The 20,151-nt window shown below is 36.0% G+C and overlaps 1 protein-coding gene across 9 annotated transcripts in view; it reads left to right on the forward strand.

Moving 5' to 3' along the window:
- NBEA (neurobeachin) overlaps positions 1–20,151 on the forward strand; it is a 741,630-nt gene that overhangs the window by 505,897 nt on the left and 215,582 nt on the right. For 8 of the 9 annotated variants that reach the window (XM_005585622.4, XM_065533144.2, XM_065533146.1 and 5 more), the window contains one exon: positions 508–651. In XM_005585622.4, the coding sequence (XP_005585679.2) occupies positions 508–651 (144 nt within the window). Of the gene's footprint in view, positions 1–507; positions 652–19,021; positions 19,854–20,151 lie in introns of those variants that run through there. The other variant, XM_074021838.1, reaches the window with a different exon arrangement.

Genomic DNA, 20,151 nt, shown 5'->3' on the forward strand with positions numbered 1-20,151 from the left:
TTTCCCCTCACATGTGAATGGTTTTTTGTTTTCTGCATACCTATCTCATCCACTTTCAAAAATGATCTGCTAATTAGCTAATTAGCAATTGATTAGCTAATTTAGACAAAGTGTGATTATGTAAAATAGTGTGATTTTAAGAAAATAAATTTGGGGTGAAGTACAGACTTTTGTGCAACATACACTGATCTTAGAGCCCTAAGACATGGATCTTCCAATCCTAAGACGTGGTAGAGTTATTTTCTCTAACATTAGCAATTGCTGGGTTCCTCCAAAATGCATGTAGTTTCCTCATCTTTAAAATAAGGGTCAGTGATTACAGCTCCTCACACCCCATGTTTCTCACAGGAAACCAAACAAGGTAAAGAAGGTTACAATGTTCTATAATTGTAAAGTAATATGTAAATGCAGCATATAATTATCATAAAGCAATCAATTATTTATAATACCTACTATAAGCAGAAACAATCATAATAACCGAAATTATTATATTTTCATTGTGATTAGGCACGGAAGAAGATGTAGTAAAGTCAAAGAAAACATTCAGAAGTCAAGCAATAGTGAACCAGAATGCAGAGACAGAACTTATGCTGGAAGGAGACGATGATGCAGTCAGTCTGCTACAGGAGAAAGAAATCGACAACCTTGCAGGTAAATTTTAAAATATGTTTTTCCTATTTGTTGTAAATGAACACAAAGCTACTGAATTCAAAATCTGTCTCCTAGTAAATGAATGAGTGCCAATGGTTGTAACAATGCTCAATCACACGAATGTTAAAAAGTTACTTTATCTCATTTCTAATATTGAAGACAAGACCCCAAAGTAATGTGTATGTTACTGGCAATAAATGAATATCATCAAATTTCTAGGTAATGAAGAGCAACTTTTTATATAGAAGAAATAATAATAGTATCAGTTACTCACATCTAAGTGCCTATATTATAATTGGGAAGTGGGACAGGATGACAGGCTCATTGATTTACATGTGTCTCCAACACTCTTAAGAGCCAATAGGTCCTTCACGCAGGTGCCAACTGAATTTGCCATTTCCTCCCATTTGTCACTCTAAAGAATGTCTCTCTCCACTCCTGTTTTGTTCTGTAGCCTCATATTCCTAAGCCACCAGCAGATATTCTTTCCCCTACTGCCTCAGTTTATCTTGTTGTGATAGATGTCTGAGATCAATTCTGGATGTGATTCTACAGTGACCAGATGGGGTATGGATATCTTAGCGTATTCACCCATAACGTTTTTTGAGTTTTAAGCCACTTTGAGAATCTGATGAAAGCAAATGGCTTCATGAAGAGGCACATACAGTTCTGTACACAATGTTATAGTGATCACTGACCCCTGAAAATCAGTCCATGGAATTATATCCCCAACCTCACCTTAAAAACTCCTGCTTCAGAGTCTCAAAAAGTAGCTGAGTCTTAGTTCTATACTTGCAGCCCACACAAGGTTGAGGTGGCAGGTGGCAATAGAGAGGTGGACTTATATTTATAATTCTTGACACAAAATCACACTTGTTGCAAGGAACTGAAAATTATCTGGCATGGCTTTATGAAAGTCTCTAGTGATTTATTTCTACTGGTTGAAAGAGTTGTCTTTTCATCTTCAAAGAGAAGATGTTACTGTTAATTGTAAACTGGAGATAGCACATTATTCTCCGTCTTCTAGATTAAGAAAGAAAATATTTAATAAGTTTACTCTAATGCTAGTTCCTAGATATTTCTATATTATTAACATTTCTGTATTATAAAAACTATTTTTTTTCGATTTAAATGTACTCTTAAGTCTATGACCAAATGTTTGCCTCAAATTCTTAAGTAAATGTTCAAGTTTTGGTTTTGTTGTTTTCGTGGTTTGTTTTAGTAGCTCAGAGATTTTTATCTGAGGCCATTTGGAAATTTAAGCTAATGAAGGTCATTGATTCTGTTTGCCCCCAGATGTGTTTTCTTTTCTGCTGGTCTCATTCTTCATCTTAAAGAATATAGAAAATTCACAAATGTTATTTCTGACCCTTGTTATATTATGTGTTGTCTTTCCTATTCATATATGCTAGCAGAGATGTTTAATAATTGTACAGTTCAGATTGACTCCCTGGTCCTTTGTTCCTACTGAAGATAATTAGTTAATACAGATTTACATAGTCCCTTGAAATTTATTGTAAGACTGCCCAGTAATGCCAGTGGCACAATTCAACGAAGACTAATAACCTTTATATATTTCTCTTCTTTAATGGTAGCTAATTATTAATATTAATTTATGTTTATAAGAAAAAAGCCCCCAAAAAAGTTAAGTTCAAACACCTAAAGAACAGTGAAAATATGCTTGAAATAAACTATTTAAAATCAAATTATATGACTCCTGACCAATTCACTGAATCAAGACTCCTCTAATTTCTTTTAACGGATTTGTCATTGAGCACACCTGTTCCTATCTATAATATACCTGGTCCTAACTCATACTCTTCTAGCAGGATCCTTGTGTGTTACAGCTGTCCTAAAGTATGGATCCTCTGCCTACTCTGTAGAGTTCATTTTAAAAACAGCAGTCCACAAATATACTCTGAACCTTGAATGCCGTGGAAAAGTAAGGAATGGATGTTTTATGAAGGGCCACAGAAATATTCTGCATATTTTATAAGAATAGATTCATTTTGTAAATGCTGAAGCCTATTAATCTAGACTAACATAATAGTTACAAGGTTACATAAAATTCACTTTTAGAACTTTATTACAAGCCAGAATTCTTAAGTTTAAGAAATCAGCTATTAGTTAAAGATGCAGTTACATCAATACGTAACTGTTTTTGCCCTAAGAAATTATTGTCCAAATCATGGTTATCTCTGTTGCAGAAATTAAAATTTGTTTAATAATAATGTCTGTCTTACTCATAACATGTCATTCTAAGTAGCCTGACAGAGCTACACTGCCTAAAGAAAATGTCACCCTTACAGGAGACTTAAATCCAAATTAAAACCCAGGCCGGGCGCAGTGGCTCACGCCTTTATTCCCAGCTCTTTGGGAGGCCAACCTGGGCGGATCACAGGGTCAGGAGATCGAGACCATCCTGGCTAACACGGTGAAACCCCGTCTCTACTAAAAATACAAAAAACTAGCCAGGCGTGGTGGTAGGCGCTTGTAGTCCCAGCTACTCGGGAGGCTGAGGCAGGAAAATGGCGTGAACCTGGGAGGTGGAGCTTGCAGTGAGCGGAGATCATGCCATTGCACTCCAGCCTGGGCGACAGAGCGAAACTCCACCTCAAAATAAATAACTAAATAAACATAAAAATAAAAAACACAAACCCAAGAAATCCTAAAATCTGTGTATAACATTAATATAATCTCATATATATTTGCTATCTCAGAAATACATAAAGTAAAAAGTGCCTATTTCAGTCTCTGAGATAAAAATTACAGGTTTATCTTTTCATGACAACTTAATGAAATGGCTTGCGTATTATTAGTATAAGAAATATACTTTCACATATATAAAAGTAATTAGAGTTCTTAGATTTTTAGAATAGATATGAAAGAATACATCATTTTTATAATTGTAAAGGTAAACCTAAATCTGCTGATTAGCATACTACAATTTCCTGTTATTTATAAAACTCTGTTTTGCTGACATAGGCATACAGATAAGCAGATATGCCTTATGATTTGCCATTATGTAATAATAAGTTAAATTCAAATAGAAGAAAGTATGCTAATTAGTACAGAAAACTTAGAGAAAAGTACTAATTTAGTTAAGATTAATTCTTTTCTTTTTTTAATTCAAAAGGTAGGATCAATTTCTGTTTATTAAAAAAAAAGAGAGAGAGAGAGAGAAAGAAGAATAGCCTGCATGAAGTGCTAGGAGCCAGACATCAAAACCAGCTTTTTTCTGTATATAAATGACGCTGCTATTATAGATTTAACATTTTCTGTGAAAGGAAAGTCTGTATTTTCTGCCTGTTGAAAACTGTTTAATAGCAGTTACTCTTGAGTATATTTACATTTTCATGTTTTTAAAACTATTTTCCTTATAGCTGAAAATATTGACAAATGGATATGGTGAACTTTTCTAAATAAAAAAGAGTTAGGCCTAGGGTTAGGATAGGTGTTCAGACAGATTTGTGGGCAGTAACCCACTTAATCTAAACAACAACCCAATAAGGTAGAAATGATTACCACCAATTTTAGAAATAAAGATAAACAGGTCAAGAGATTAAGTAACTTGCAAAACGTTAAGAAGTATGCAAAATAATGTATTTCCTTACAAATACATAGTATATGGTTTAAACTAAAATATACCAAATAGTATATTTGAATATGTGTGTGTGAGTGTGTGTGTAGGTATATATCATTAAAGATTCTTCTAAAATTATGTAAAAATGACATCTTCTGTTTATAACTCAATTTTTACACTGGTTCCATTACATTGGAAGTATATGAATATGTTTAATAATTCATTTTAGTTTTGCTTATAGATAGTCTATGTGTGGTCCAAATCAATCTGGTAAGTTAAAAACAATATGATAGACTGCTTTTAGTACAATTTTACTTAAATGTTGACCTTTTCTTATGTTTTCTCCATTTTGTTTGGAGTTTTCTAGTTGTAATAAAGACAAAATGTTCCACAAAACTCTATAGCTTTAAATGTCATACAATTTTCTGTTTCACTTTTAGTTCCCTTTCTTCCCAAGCTGTTCATCTCAAGAGGCAAGTTAAATGTGTGTGACTACTAATTACCCAATTTATTATGTATTACTGTAGCAAATGGCTAATATTATTATAATATAGACGTATGCCAATCAATAAAGTAATTATTATATTAATAAAACCTAACTTAATTTACTTTAATTGCATTTTTAGTTTGTAGTGATTCGCCAAAGTGAATTAGTACCTAAATCCCATATGTGACTAAAGATTTCAATTTACTTTTTTACTGAAAACATTGAAATTGGTATAATTCAATGAATTTTAATATAAAATCTTGATTACCTATTTTAATTTGAACGTTAGCAAGTTGTTTCTTCAAATAACTATTGAGTAACTGAAATTCAAGATTAACTCAAATTTATATAAATTGATAAGTGAAGGATTTAATTAAATTGAAAAAATGACATCCCACCAATGAAATGTATTTCATTTCTTTTAGAATGGTAGTTCTGTCACATATGCTGAGTGACAATAGAAATAGTTTACATAATGGAATTGGAATTTATATGGGTTCCTTATTGTTTCTTCCAAAAGTTAGTAATTTTACTAAGTTAGGGAATTCTGAGTTAATGACAATGATGGTTCTTTATGCTTTATGATCAGTTCTGTAAATTGTAATAATTTTATTTTTTGTTTGCATATATATATGCTATTACTAATAGCAACATATACATATATTGTTATTAGGTGATATATATATATATATATATAGGCCCAAACTAATGTCCAAACTTCTTCACCTGAAATATCCTTCTATTTCTCTGTTCCACTCCCTCTCCCATCTCCTCCTGTTAAAAACCCTACGCATTTTTAGACCCATTTAAAACACTGATGAAATATTCACTGGCCAATCATATCATCTCCATAATATTTTTGTTAGCATTTTTTTGGAAGTAGCATTATTGAGATATAGTTCACATATCATATAATTGACCCTTTTACATTGTACAATTTAGTGATTTTTTAGTATATTCATTCACAAGGTTATGCAACTGTTACCAAAATCAATTTTAAAATATTTCATCACTCCAGATAGAAACCTTGTTACCATTTGCCTTTCTTCACCAATTTTCCTGTTCCCTCCTTTGCAGTCCTGGACAACCACTAATCTACTTTCTGTCTCTATAGATTTGCTTATTCTGGACATTTTATACCAATGGAATCATAGATAGTCTTTAATGGCTGCCTTCTTTCACTTAGCATGGTGTCATCAAGCCCTTTCCATATTTTGTCATGTAGTCCTTCTTTTTTTTTTTTTTTTTTTTTTTCTGAGATGGAGTCTCACTCTGTTGCCCAGGCTGGAGTACAGTGGCACATGATCTTCACGCACTGCAAGCTCTGCCTCCTGGGTTCACGGCATTCTCCTGTCTCAGCCTCCTGAGAAGCTGGGACTACAGGCACCTGACACAACGCCCAGCTAATTTTTTTGTATTTTTAGTAGAGAGAGGTTTTCACCATGTTAGCCGGATGGTCTCAATCTCCTGACCCCGTGATCCACCTGCCTCGGCCTCCCAGAGTGCTGGGATCACAGGCATGAGCCACCGTACCCGGCCGCATGTAGTCCTTTTTATGGCACTTATTCCATTGTATGGATACACCACATTTTATATATCAGCTCATTAGTTGATGGACATTCAAGTTGTTTCCACCTTTTCACTACTATGAATAATTCTGCTGTAAACATTTTACAAGATTTCATGTGGACATATGTTTTCATCTATCTTAGGTATATTCATAGGAGGGGAATTAGTGGGTCAAATAATAAATCCACATTTAACTTTTAGGTTATTTACCAAAGAGGCTGCGCCATTCTGAATTCTCATCAGCAGCATGTGAGGGTTTCGATTTCTCCATATCCTCACCAAGACATGTTATTATCTGTCTTACTTTATTCTAGCCACCCCACAACATATTGATTGTATCATTCTTAAGACACATACCACATAAAGCCTTGCATTGTAGATGTTCTTCCATGTTTTCTCTGTCCTTTTAGACTAGATCCCTTAAAGACAGCATTCATATACTGTGTAGCTTTGAACTGTGAAGAAATCTCCTAACACAATTATTTGCCCTCAAAGGTTCCCACTTAAAAATATTGTGTAGGTAAACTGGAAAGCTGAGATAATTATTGAATTAGTTTATATCAAAAAACAAAAGACAAACCAAAACTTATGATCTGTTGAAATAAATATTTGGGGGCTCAAATTATCAGACTGTCTGCTCATACTAACTGAATTATTCAAATAATTTCAATAGCTCTTAATAAGTTTTGTTTTGTCTTTTGTTTTTTGGTATAAGTTAATTATACCAAAAGCTGAATTTCAATTCAGCCATCACTTGAATTTTCCAGGATAGGAACACCTAAAGTTAAGCTAATCTTTATTGCATTTCCGCTTCTGGTAAACGTGTCATTTTAACTAAATGTTTCTGTAAGTTCCAATTTATAACGTCAAAATACCACAAGTACTGTTACTGTAAAAAAAAAAATTTAGCAAATAGAAAAGGTGTTCTATATCCAATGGATTGTAATGCTACTTTGTTTTTTTTTTTAAGTAGTTAGTACAGGGAGATAGCAACACAGGGAAGAAGTATTCAAATGTAAGAGTTGGATTTATTTTTAATTTGTGTTTTTCATAATGGTAGGTTTACATTTCTTTACACACACACACACTTACCAAGAATCCAAAATTCAGAAAAGTGATTATGTAAATTAAGAATGAGAAAAATACGGAAGTAAGGAGGAGATCTATTAAAAGGCTCTCTGAAGTACCAGTCATCTCCTTCATGACCCACTTTGTTGCGCATGACAGTTCCCGGTTGTACCTTCCCTGATTTTTAGAGGGCAATGTATTTTCAAGCTGTTTTTCTTCTTGTAAACTGGGTTAGGTTGTATACATATTCTATAGCTGTTGTTCTACTTGATCAAAACAAAATCAGGTATCCAGTGGTGAAAACAGGGCTGGCAGGTGGAAGAGGGGGCATTATGTCAACTTTTTCTTAAGGCTGACCATTTCTACCTCCCTAAATGTCTTTTTGACTACGTTCACTTGCCCATTTACTTACCCATTAACATCTTTTGAATATCTACTAACTCAGATTGTGACAGAAAAAAAAGTCATCAAGAGAATTAGCTCTGCTACCACTACCTCTGGGTAACTCAAATAACCAGGAAGTTATGGCAGATAATGTATCTTCCCTAAGAAATTAAAGTAGACAGTTGAAATGATCAGCTTGACAGTTAGACCTTCAGTGTCCTAACTTCGAATATCCAGATACCAGAGGCAAAGTTGTTTATATATAAATTGAATGTTTCCTACAAACTGAGCTAGAAAGGAGAATAAAACAAAAATATACAGCATATGAGAAGAAAGAACTCAAGATTCTGGGAAAACATAATTAAAATAAACTACAGAATTCTGAAATCTAAGAGTTTGTCTAAGAATATGTTCTTTAAAAAAGAATAAGAGTCTAAGCCAGTAGCACAGAAAATTTTGTTGTAACTGTTGACTTGAATACGTACTATGGGAGAGAGCATGTTCGGTGCAGATAGATTCAAATTAATCTGCTTAAGCCTAACTCTGTGCATTGCAGTGCTGATATGGTGAATGTAACATTCTGTCTCCAACAAAACTAGTATTTTTTAAAGGTTCCTCCATATTTATTTTTATTTCATTTTAGTTACAGAATCTAACTAGAAGTTATTCAACCTGATACTTGTATTTAGGGGGAAAATATCTCTTAAACATTCTGAATTCTCTAAAATGCGTTTTGCTCAGGATTTTCCCCTTAATTTTTAAACCCATGTGTATTTCAAGGGAAATTTAATCCATATGTCCCTGACTCACTCACACTTAACTCATCAAAATGTTGTTTAGTGAAAGCTATTTGATGTTGAAAAAGCCTTATGAGTCTTTATGAGTCTTTTTTCTCTCTTTGAATGAGGAAGTTGCTTTCCCAGTCATAAATAGTATACCCAAAGGATTCACATTCAGCTTCAAACACAGAATTCACAATGCTCTTAGAGACAACATTAATACATGCCTATTTCTTATAAAAGCTAAAGTATTTAAATTTCTAACTTAATTTTTAAATCAGTTAAGGTGTTATAAAAGTAAATAAAAGCTTCATCTTGAATATTGAGCCTTTTTGCCTCTTTTCATTATTTTCAAAAAGTCTACAGGTCCTTTTAGAGTGTGCAAACATTTTACTGTAATCCATATTTCTTTTATTTCCATATACGTATGTTCCCCTTCAACCATGATTCTGTCATCTATGAAACACTCTAAGGTACTCTTAACTGTAACAACATCCCTGATAACCAAACTGTATAAATTAAAAATGTAATAAAAAGACACAATTCAACCATGCTTATTAGACATTATCTTAGTTCATTTTCTGTTGTTTATAAAAGGATGCCTGAAACTGGATAATTTATAAGAAAAGAAACTTATTTTATATAGTCATGGAGACTGAAAAGTGCAAGGTCAAGGGGCTGCATGTGGTGCGGGCCTTCTTGCTGGTAGGGACTCTCTGCAGAGTCCTGAGGCCACACCTGGCATCACATGTGAGGGTTATCACATGTGAGGGGCCGAGGGAACTCACATGCTATCTCAGGTCTCTCTTTTTCTTCTTATAAAGTCAACGAGTTCTACTCCCATGATAACCTATTAATTCATTAATCCACAAAAGGATTAATTCACTCATGAGGACAGGGCCCTAATGACCCAGTGACATCTTAAAGGCACCACTTCTCAATACTGCCACATTGAGGGTTCAATTTCAACCTGGATTTTGGAGGGGACAGACAAACATATTTACACAATAGTAGACATCAACCATAAATCATATATAATTTGCATTTTTTTGTTAATTTTAAGAATAAAAGCCACCCTTTTTATGGTCAGGTGTTTCACAAACCATACTCATAATATCTGTTCTTTCTTAATACAGTGTAATAGTTGAAACCCATTTTGATTTTCTACTTTTTTCTCTGTATGGAGAATTTATCATAAACTAATTCCTCTACAAATTTATAGTCATACTCTCTACCAATCTGGAGAATAGGGCAATAAATAACTAACTTACCAGGAGACCATATTTTTCTATATGGAGGTGACTAAGTTTTCATCATTGTTTTAAGCATGTGAATGAGAATATTGATCACCTACTGAGAAAATATATGGGTCATCTTATTAGATCACATTTGAGGGAAAATGCGAGATAACAAAACAATTTTCCTAGTACTGAATTATGGATGTTAGCAACTTGGAGAGAAGGAAGAGTGAGCTCTTCATTACCTTGTCACTGCCATACCTAAGTGTGTCCTTGTCCTCTCTCTGAAAGACTTTGCCACTTACTCAAACGTAAGTTTACAAAGTGATTTTGTCACTACAGTTAGAGCAGTGCTATACAGAAGGATCAAGAAGTCTTTCTGCAGACTGAAAATATTTTATTTAATTAGTTTATTTCCATGACTTGATGTTGCAGAGCCAGAATAGCAGCTATAGAAATACTTAAACAGTTAGCTCTAAGGACAAGTATTTACATGGCAATTAATTTACAAATGGTTATTCCAGTAGAATATGCTCTACCAGTTCAAGTCATCAGTCCAATAAAAATAAGTCAATTGTTTTCTCTTAGAATAGAAGATTAGAATAGAAAATGTCAAGAATCACACAAAATAAGGACAAGACCTGGAAGGACCTCTTGGACTCTTATTCTCTGATGCCAGATCCAAACCACTCAGGTGAATGTGGTTATCCCACCAAAACAAATATAAGTATTGAATATCAACTCTTTGTGAGACATAATGGTGGGTTCTTGGAGTAAAAAGACACATATGATCAAAATTCTGCCCTGCAGGAAGTTATAGAGGAGAAGAGATAATGAAAAAAAAAATAGTTAACCTAAATGTAGAAAGGAAACCATTACAACACAATAAATGGTCCTAGAATAATATGGATTCTGGAAAGCCTTTATTAGAATGGGTATTTCCTTTCTTGAGTCTTGAAAAATAAGTTAAACATTTAGAAGTATTTAGAGAGTTGTTGCAGAAGGCGGGAAATGTATGCTAAAACATTAACTTCTGTGTGAAACTACAGTAGTTCTAAATTACTTCGGTAAAACGCATGAGGCAGGGAGTCTCTGAAGCTGAAACTGACAAGCTCAGGGAGGGAACTTGATGCGCCATAAGGAATCTTGATTTTATCCTGAAGGCCACAGTGAGACTGTGAAAGATTTTAAGCATGACAGTGATTAATTTTTTTAAAAAATCACTCTGGCCCTTGTGTAGAATATGTTTTTAGGATGCCCAGACTTAAGGTAAGAGCTTGACAGGAGGCTCTTTTCCAAAGCAGCAGTGATGAGAGCCTCAACTAAGTTGACGGCAGGCAGGAAAGGGGAGAATGGGACAGCTACCAAAAAAAAAAAAATTAGAAGGTAATTTGTGGAGGACTGTAATAACTGACTAGTGCAGGCAGTAAGAATGAGGGGAATCAGGCCTGAGAGGAGAGGTGGTTTAGAAGCTATTAACTGTGTGTGGGAATGTGCAGATGCAAGGTCTTCTGTGGGTGGGAGATGAAGATGCTTGACCTGTTGGGCCTCCAAAAGTTTCAAAAGAATAGAAGTTTGAAATTTGAGAGCCAAGGTGGGCATGGAGTTCATAATGGAAACCAGTAAGATCACCTAAGGGAAGTGAGAAAATAGAGAAGTAGTAGGCCAAAATCAGATGCCCTGTGGCACAAGGTTTAAAGGGCAGCCAATGAAGGAGAACCCACAACAGGATACCAAGCAGGAAGTAAAGTGGTAAGAGAAAAGGAAAGATTCCTATGCTTAGGAGTCAGGAACTCTGGCTCAGCACTTTTCAAACTAATGTTCCTTGTAACACAGGTCTTTTGAAAGATGCTAATGAGAAAAAAGAAACTCTGTAGTTAAATGTGTTTGGAAATTTATGAGTTTAAAAATAAGTTGCAGGCCAGGTGTGGTGACTCATACCTATAATCCCAGCACTTTTGGAGGGTGAGGTGCGAGGATCGCTTGAGCTCAGGAGTTCAAGACCAGCCCGGGCAACATGGCGAAACCCCATCTCTACGAAAAATTTTTTTAAATTAGCCAGGTGTGGTGGTGCGAGTCTGTGGTCCCAGGTACTCAGGAGGCTGAGGTGGGAAGATCCCTTGAGCCTGGGAGGCAGAGGTTACCGTGAGATGGTACCGCTGCACTCCAGCCTGGGCAACACAGTGAGACTCCATCACAAAAAAAACAAACAAGAAAAAGTTGCAGAATTTTTTAATTGATGGACTTTTCCAAGCTTTTAACTTACTAATTAATGAGTATTTCCCAAATAGCTTGGCCCAAGTAGAGGTTGGACTGAAATTAAAGGAGAGAATAGGAGTGAGGAACTAAGAGATGGAAACTGATACCTAGAGCTTAACAAAGAAGGGAAGAAAGGAGATAGAAATAAGAGAGCAGAGGCGGCAGGGGAGGGTAGGCCTAGTAGCACAGATAGACAGGGTAACTACCTCAAACAAGAGGAAAGATATATTTCCAGAAACTGCTGAAAAACAGCAATAAATGCAGATGCAGAAAAATCTTTAGATAAAGGAAGACAAATGAAAAAAATTTAATTTTTCTTGAAAATATGAATTATTCATTTATTATATAATCAGGATGAACAAATGTATAGGTGAACTTTTCTAGAAAAAAAAAATCCGTATATCTATCCATCTTCTCAGGAGAATGTGTGACCCAGAAAAAAGGGTAAAACCCACTGCTCTGCATTATTATTTCTGAGCTCTAATCTTTGATTCCTTAACCTACAAAGTCTGACATTCAAGGATATGTATGATTTTTCAGTTTCATCTCACACTGCTTTCCCTTACACACCCTAAACTCTGGCCAGACTTATTTACTGCTCATTTATGCCTGCAACTGTGTATTTGCCCAAACTATTCCCCTTGCTCACTATGCTCTCCCAGACCCCGACCTGTCCAAATTCTACCCATCCATCACACCTCACTACAGATGTCACTGCCGTCATTCTATTCCAACTGCTCACTCCCCCACCAAAAATAGGCTGGAAATCATGATTGTTCTGTGAATGTCTAGAATTTTTTTCTGTCCCTTTCTTGGTAGGAGGCAACATATATAACAAATACCCTGACTTTGGAATCAGATCACCAGATTTGAATCCTATCTCTCATTTACTAGTTGTATGACCTCTAAATCACTCCAACCCTCAGTCTCATTTTCTTATGTGTAAAATGGAGATGATAGCAGTGCTATCACACAGGAATGTTAATAGAAATAAATCATGTAAAGTACTTTACACAATTCTTAGTTTAACCCTTTCTTCCTTATGTCATAATTATTTTGTGTGTTCTTTACCTTATACTATAAGCTCTTTGTGGGTAAAATTTATGTCTTATACACCACTGTATTCTCTCCTTATATGCAAAAACAATACACTACTCATTAAGTAATTTTTGTTGACTACATGAATGAATGAATGAATGAATGCTGAGTTAAACATGCCTCTACACATTTAATTACAAAGAGAGAGCAAAGTATACACTAGGAAAAATATGATAGTCGTAAAATTATGCCCTTTAAAACCATAATAGTGCACATGTAATATAGCTAGAATGATCAATTAAATTATAACTCTCATTGGTTATCAGTATATTTTTAAATTTGTTTTCTCTAAAACAGTTATCTTTTATATTTATAAAGAAAAATTTGAAATCAATTTCAGAAAAACATAAAATATGTAATATATTAATTTCAGTGAGCTTTTACTATGACATATAAATGCAACACTGGTATATATCATTTTCTATATTCAATCCACAAACATAGATTGCATACTATATGACAGATACGTGATAGGTGGACAAGATAATAAACCCTGTCTTCAATTAGCTTGTGCCAAATAGGAGAAACAGACTTTTAAACACATATATTTAATATATTATAAGTGCCATAATGATATGGCCAGGAAACTATGGAAATATAAAGGCAAGCTACTTAATCCAACCTGGGGGTGCAAAGATTTAAATCATATCCTCTGGTTTATTCACTCATCTAGTCTAGTAGAAATTTACTCTTCCCGATCATTAAATGATATCCCAGTGCCATAGAAGAGTCAATACTCTTCCAGAAGGTGAAAAATATATTCCATATGTTGAACTAAATGTAATATAACTAGAAACAGAAATCTCAGCTGGCTCACTTATTAAATCAAAAGGCAGAGCAAATTTTCACACTGAACATTAAAACTATCACTGTTGTTTAGTACTTTTTGTACTGGAAAATAACTCGGTGCTATTTTACTTATAGTATATATGCTTTGTAAGCTTTTTCTTCTAGGAAATCACTCACTGCCTTTGCAGAAAATGCAGCAATTTTTTTTTTTGATTCCTTGTAACAAAGAATTACCTGCTCTACAAATAAATTGGTAATCATAAATGGTAGGTTAAAGTTAGAGCATACCAGAGTCTTTCTCAGTACTTTTTAAAAATATGTATTATAAATACATTAAGGTGGGATTTTAGATAATAGCATAAAAATAAATGATCTACCATGATGAACAAATAATATGCTAAATTGCAGTATTCAGTTGTTCATATAAGAGGGCTCCATTCCTTCCATGTCTGTTTTAGACTATGCTAAGTTGAGTTTTTCAGATGTAGGTTTATTCTCATCTCAAAACACCTAATTTGTGTTCTTTATCATCTGTCTCATTTTATACAATAATAATCTAAGGAAATTATGATCTGTGGGGATAATCGGTTATTGTTCATCTTAGTGTGAAGGATAGATTATGCTCAAGAAGTCAGCTAGGATCATCAAGAGGCCAATTCCTGAAAACAGTGAGCTTTTGTGTAAAATTTGAGTTTATAGAATATTTATAATGGATAGTTTAGGGGAGGGTACATTGTGTCTTTGTGAATATGTTGGGGAGGAAGTAGTACTGAAGTTTAAATTCATAACCCTTGAGGCATAGTGTTCTATGAGTTGTTAAAATATTTTTATTTTATTCAAGCAAAAACATTCTGCAACTATTTCCATGCAAAAAAAAGTTCAGGGCTGGAGTGCAGTGTCACTGTCATAGCTCCCTACAGCCTCAACTTCCAGGGTTCAAGGGATCCTCCCACCTCAGCCTCCTAAGTAGATAGCTCCATCGGCATGTGCTACCAAACCCAGCTATTTTTTTTTTAATTTTTTTGTAGAGATGAGATCTTGCTAATTGCCCAGGCTGGTCTCAATCTCCTGGCCTCTCATCCTCCCACCTTAGCCTGTCAAAGTGCTGGGATTACAGGTGTGAGCCACCATGCCCAGCCCTAAAAAAAATAAAAAAATAAAAAAATGAAAATTGAAAATTTCAAAATATCATTACTCTGAAATTTTATCTGGACAACTATCAATATTCTCTGTATATAAATAAAACAGTCATTATCTAGAGACTTTGCTACTATGACTTTTATATATATATATATATATTCTTAAGACACTTCAATCACCTGAAACCCAGAGAACCATCCTGGATATCTAAAATTTGGAAATCTAAAATTTGTTGCAGTATTTTTTCTAGAACTTGCCCCTCCCTCTGGCACATACACAAATACCTCCATTTTCATAATGCCCAAAGCTTTCCTAGGATTCCAAAACAAAGTTACAACTTTATTATATTCTTCAGTAATTTGTTTTGAGATTAAAACATCTTATTCCTTTGTTTCTATGGGGGAGAATGTTTTAGGGAAATTGACTGTACCATACTTAAAAATAATGAGTCTATGGCCAGGTGCAGTGGCTCTGACCTGTAATCCCCGCACTTTGGGAGGCCAAGGTGGGTGGATCACGAGATCACGAGTTCAAGACCAGCCTGGCCAACTTGGTGAAACCCCGTCTCTACTAAAAATACAAAAATTAGCTGGGCATAGTGGCGTGCACCTGTAATCCCAGCTCCCTGGGGAGCTGAGACAGGAGAATCACTTAAACTAGGAGGCGGAGATTGCAGTGAGCCAAGATCACACCACTGCACTCTAGCCTGGGCAACAGAGCAAGACTCCATCTCAAAAAAAAAAAAGAGTCCAAAGCAGTGATAGATATCTTGTTCAGTCACTCATGCTATGAATTACTTCCCTAGAAAGTATACCACATTATAAAAATAATTATAAAAATTTACTCCCTCCTTATATTTTTGTCCTAATTTCTTTGGAATAATATTATTTTACAGTGAACATAAAGAATTTCAGATTAGTTTTAGTTCTTCTAAATAACATCAGGATTTTAAGTTTAATAATTCTACTAAGATTAGTCAATTTTTTATTATCCAAAAATAACAAGGTTTCACAGGTTCTAAAAGCAAATTGAGCATGTAGTTTCCAAGTAATTGAGGATGAAGAAAATCCATATAGCTAATACAACTTTTAACGATATTAAACTAAGGTTAGGAAATATTCAAGCGATTCTAAAATACATTATAATTTTATGTACCCTAAATATAGTTTACCAATTAAAAGTCATCAAATAATTCTAGCAATTCCAGTTTTAATTAAACGGCAACTCTTTTTCCATGTATAGTCTTTGCTGTGCTTTACATTGAAAGTTGTAAAGAAGCTTATCATTATTAGGAAATTTAATAGCCATCGTTGCCTTTTAATCACTAGAATGTATTTTACCCCCTCCTGAGAATGATTAATTTACCCTCCCGTCCCCCGCCCCCCGCCCCGAAAATGATTAATCCCTGCAGTTGAGAAAAAGGAAAAGCAGCCTCTGACCTCTGGGAACTGGCCTGCCTATATCTAGGCCTCATTCTTTTTGAGTACTGGCCTGGAGCTCACTGCTAGGCCATGATGTTCCCTTGTTGGACATAAACAACCTCACAGAGCACCAACTTCATACAGGGCTGTATGATGATGATGTGAGACAAAAAACTTTATAATTTTGACTAAACACAGACAAAAGCAAGATCACTGTGCATACCCCAAAAGTACCAGACATTCCCCTCTTTTGGCTAATATGAGTGACTGCTACATCTTTTGAATTAGAGCTTTAGCATACATTTAGTCTTCCCTCCCTCTAGATAAAATTGATTGAAATACTTAATGATAGAATTATTTCTGATGCCTGACAGAGGCCAATCCAGAGCAAAGCCCTGCTTTCCTGAACCCTTCCCAAAATCACAAGTAAAATCCAGATCCTACAATGAGTCTTTTAACACCCCCTAAGTCACCCCATGGTTCTTATTGTTGTCGGTTTCTCTCACTGCAATGAATAATAAAACCCACTTGTTCAACTACAGATATGTTCTTGGTGGTCTTTGGCAAGAAAGCATTGACACATCCAGTAACTTAAAATTTGTGAATATTGGACTATTAGTTCTGTAAAAATACAAATGAGTTTTGTGGCCGTGCACAGTGGCTCACGCCTGTAATCCCGGGACTTTGGGAGGCCAAGCCAGGTAGATCACCTGAGGTCAGGAGTTCAAGACCAGCCTGGACAACATGGTGAAACCCTGTCTCTACTAAAAATACAAAAATTAGCTGGGCACAGTGGCATGCGCCTGTACTCCCAGCTCCTGAGGAGGCTGAGGCAGGAGAATAGCTTGAGCTCGGGAGACAGAAGTTGCAGTGAGCCAGAGATTGAGCCATTGTACTCCAGCCTGGGCGACAGAGCAAGACTCCATCTCAAAAAACAAAAAAGAATTCTGTAAATTGTAAAGTTTTACCAAAATGTCAGTGTATTATTAAGATTTCTGGGCTTGAAATTTTGATTTTCATCAGCATAATCTAAACCCACAAGTATTTAACATTCTACTTTTAAAGTGTATTTGATAAATGGTTTCTTTTTTAATATAAAATGTGTACTTTCTACTCTAGGTCCATGATGAGGTTTACCATCTCAACTGGTTAAAGATCTTATGGCTCTAAAGAGAAGTTATTATTTTAAAGATTCATTATGCTAGGGTGGTTTTTGTTCTAGTTCACATTTTAGGTTAGATAAATGGGAAGTAATACCCCTATCCTTCTTTCAAAAATAGTATTGGAACAGTATTTTTTAAGCATTATATTGCCAGTTATAAAAAGTAAATAACGTTTGTATTTTCCTTTTAATTACCACTTTAGATGGTGGAATTTTAAATTATTATATGCATCAATGCAATAAGAAGAGGTTTTGTCTTACCCATTTGTTTAACATGTAATATCAATACTTCTATGTGTGCTGAGGACATTATAATTTATTGTTTTATTGCTACAGTAGTGATTGGGATGAATATATTTACAGTCATTCCTCAACTCACTACACCAAGCAAAGTTTAGGAAGTTAAATTTGTAGTTACTTAAGTTATCTTCTAGAACAGAATCAGCTAGATCACCATCTCACCGTCATTCAGAGATGCTGTTCTTTATAAACTATTTTTATTTGGAAAGGGATCCGAGGTTTTCAAATAACCAGGTACCATATGGAAGATCTGCTGGCTTATGATTGTGCCTTGTGTAAACATTTTAATATCGGATCCCTAAAATCCAAAGGCTCCCCCAAAGGGGATTAAAACATAATCCCCTCTCTCTATTGCTGTAGTGGATTAACTCCGTATTCTCTCTGCGGCTGGTTTGCTCCCTGAAGACTACAACAAAAAGATTCAGTGCTCCTTAAACATGCTATGGAATTGGAAGTTGTAATTGGAGATTTCCAAAGGACGAGGGTAAAAATGACACACTATTAATGCTGAATATTTCATGATGTATCTTTCTTAAAGAAAGACCAGTTCGAAGCCCTTTTATAAACGCCCGGAAAATCTCCTCAACACAACGATATTGGAGTAAAATCTAAAGGAAGCCATCTCCTTTCAGAAACGCAGAGGAGTAAGTAGAGAAGATGTGCTCCCCGTGGAAAGTTCACGGATCGTGTCCTTAAAAATTGTAATGTATTTCAGTAAATCAATGGGTACGGTTTTGATGTTTCACGATCTTTTTTCTCATGTTCTCAATTTGGATACGTTAAATTACTTTTTAGGAGAAAGAAGTAATTCGCCATTTTTAGTGTTTTTGACCATTATTTGTCTCCAAATGCCAGAAACCTCTTACACATCTTGGTAGTCCTCTGTCTTTAGAATGGAGACTTTTTTGAGGTTTTTAGCAATGCCTAAAAATGTGTAACTTTGTTTCCAGTGTGAACCAAATCACCTTTCTCACCTTGCCCCAATCAAGAGTAAACCGCATAGATTTCTTCAGAGAGAAAATAGGAAAACTGGCATCCAAGGGAGCGTCCTGGTTGCTTAAGGGTTAAGGGAGCGGTTCGAACCGGCCCGAGCGTTGGGGGATTCGGAGGAGGGCGCGGAAGGCAGGAGGCGCCGCCAAGCGCGCGCACAGACCCTCCAATAAACACAAAGGAGGGCCTGGGGAATAGAAACCCAAATCCACTTGTAATCGTACAAGAGATTCGGGCGTAATTACTTGAGCAACCTAGATTAAGATTGATGAGCCTTTAAAGTGGTGCTTCAGATCGACTGCCTCTCCCTTTCCAAAGAAAAACCTTGTGCAACCGAGGTGGACCCCGACTCCGCTGGGCAGAGGCCGAAGCCCAGAGTCCGCGAGCCCCGGGGGCTTATCCGAGGATCGAGAGCAGTGAAATGAAAGACAGGGCTGTGCGTGGGTCTGGCCCAGGCAGTCCCGACAGGCTGAAAGCTGACACTGTCACAGTTTGCTCCTTAGCCACCCCCTTGTAATTGCGACAGAAGCCAGCCCAGCCCTCTGTGTTCCCGCAGCCTCGGGAAGGCTCGGCTTTGTGCAGGACGGTCGCAGATTGGGTGTGTGCTGCGCCAGGGAAGGCCAACTTGGCCGCGTCTCCCGAGGCCGGCCCGGCGGGGGCTGAGGGCGGCATCGGCGCGAGGGATCTCCGCCCGGAGGGCCGAGGCCTAGCGGCCGCAGAGAACCTGACTTTTTATTGCCTTCCCCCGACTGTTATTGTGACGCACTTGACTATGCATTTGAGGGGAGAAGTGGAAGGGATTATGATGCGCCCTTGCTACCGACAAATGAATGGTTGTATCCGATCCCCACGTTATGTATAACGTTGTATCGTGTTTCAAATCCAGGATTGCGAAGAATGTCTCCCTTTGGGGAGACTTTACAGGAAACATTTAGGTAATATCCCATTTGAATTCGTATTCTATACGCGTAATTCGTGATTTTCAACCTTAACAGATTGAGGGAATTCGAAGCAGGCACCCTGGCAGGCACTTTTAGTGAAGCTGTTTCTGCAGTTTCAAAAGTTGAGAAGTAGCACTTTCGCACGGTTTTTTTGAGAATCGTTTTGTTCAAGCGTCTTACATTTTCGTCCCTTTTGATATATTCTCTGTGAGAAAGTGACTACGATTTTCGTTCTTTTCTACATAAGAACTTTATGTAATGTCCGTATGCACGCGTATGTGTGTGTGTAGCG

Source organism: Macaca fascicularis, chromosome 17 (assembly GCF_037993035.2).
Source record: "Macaca fascicularis isolate 582-1 chromosome 17, T2T-MFA8v1.1".
NCBI lineage: Eukaryota > Metazoa > Chordata > Mammalia > Primates > Cercopithecidae > Macaca > Macaca fascicularis.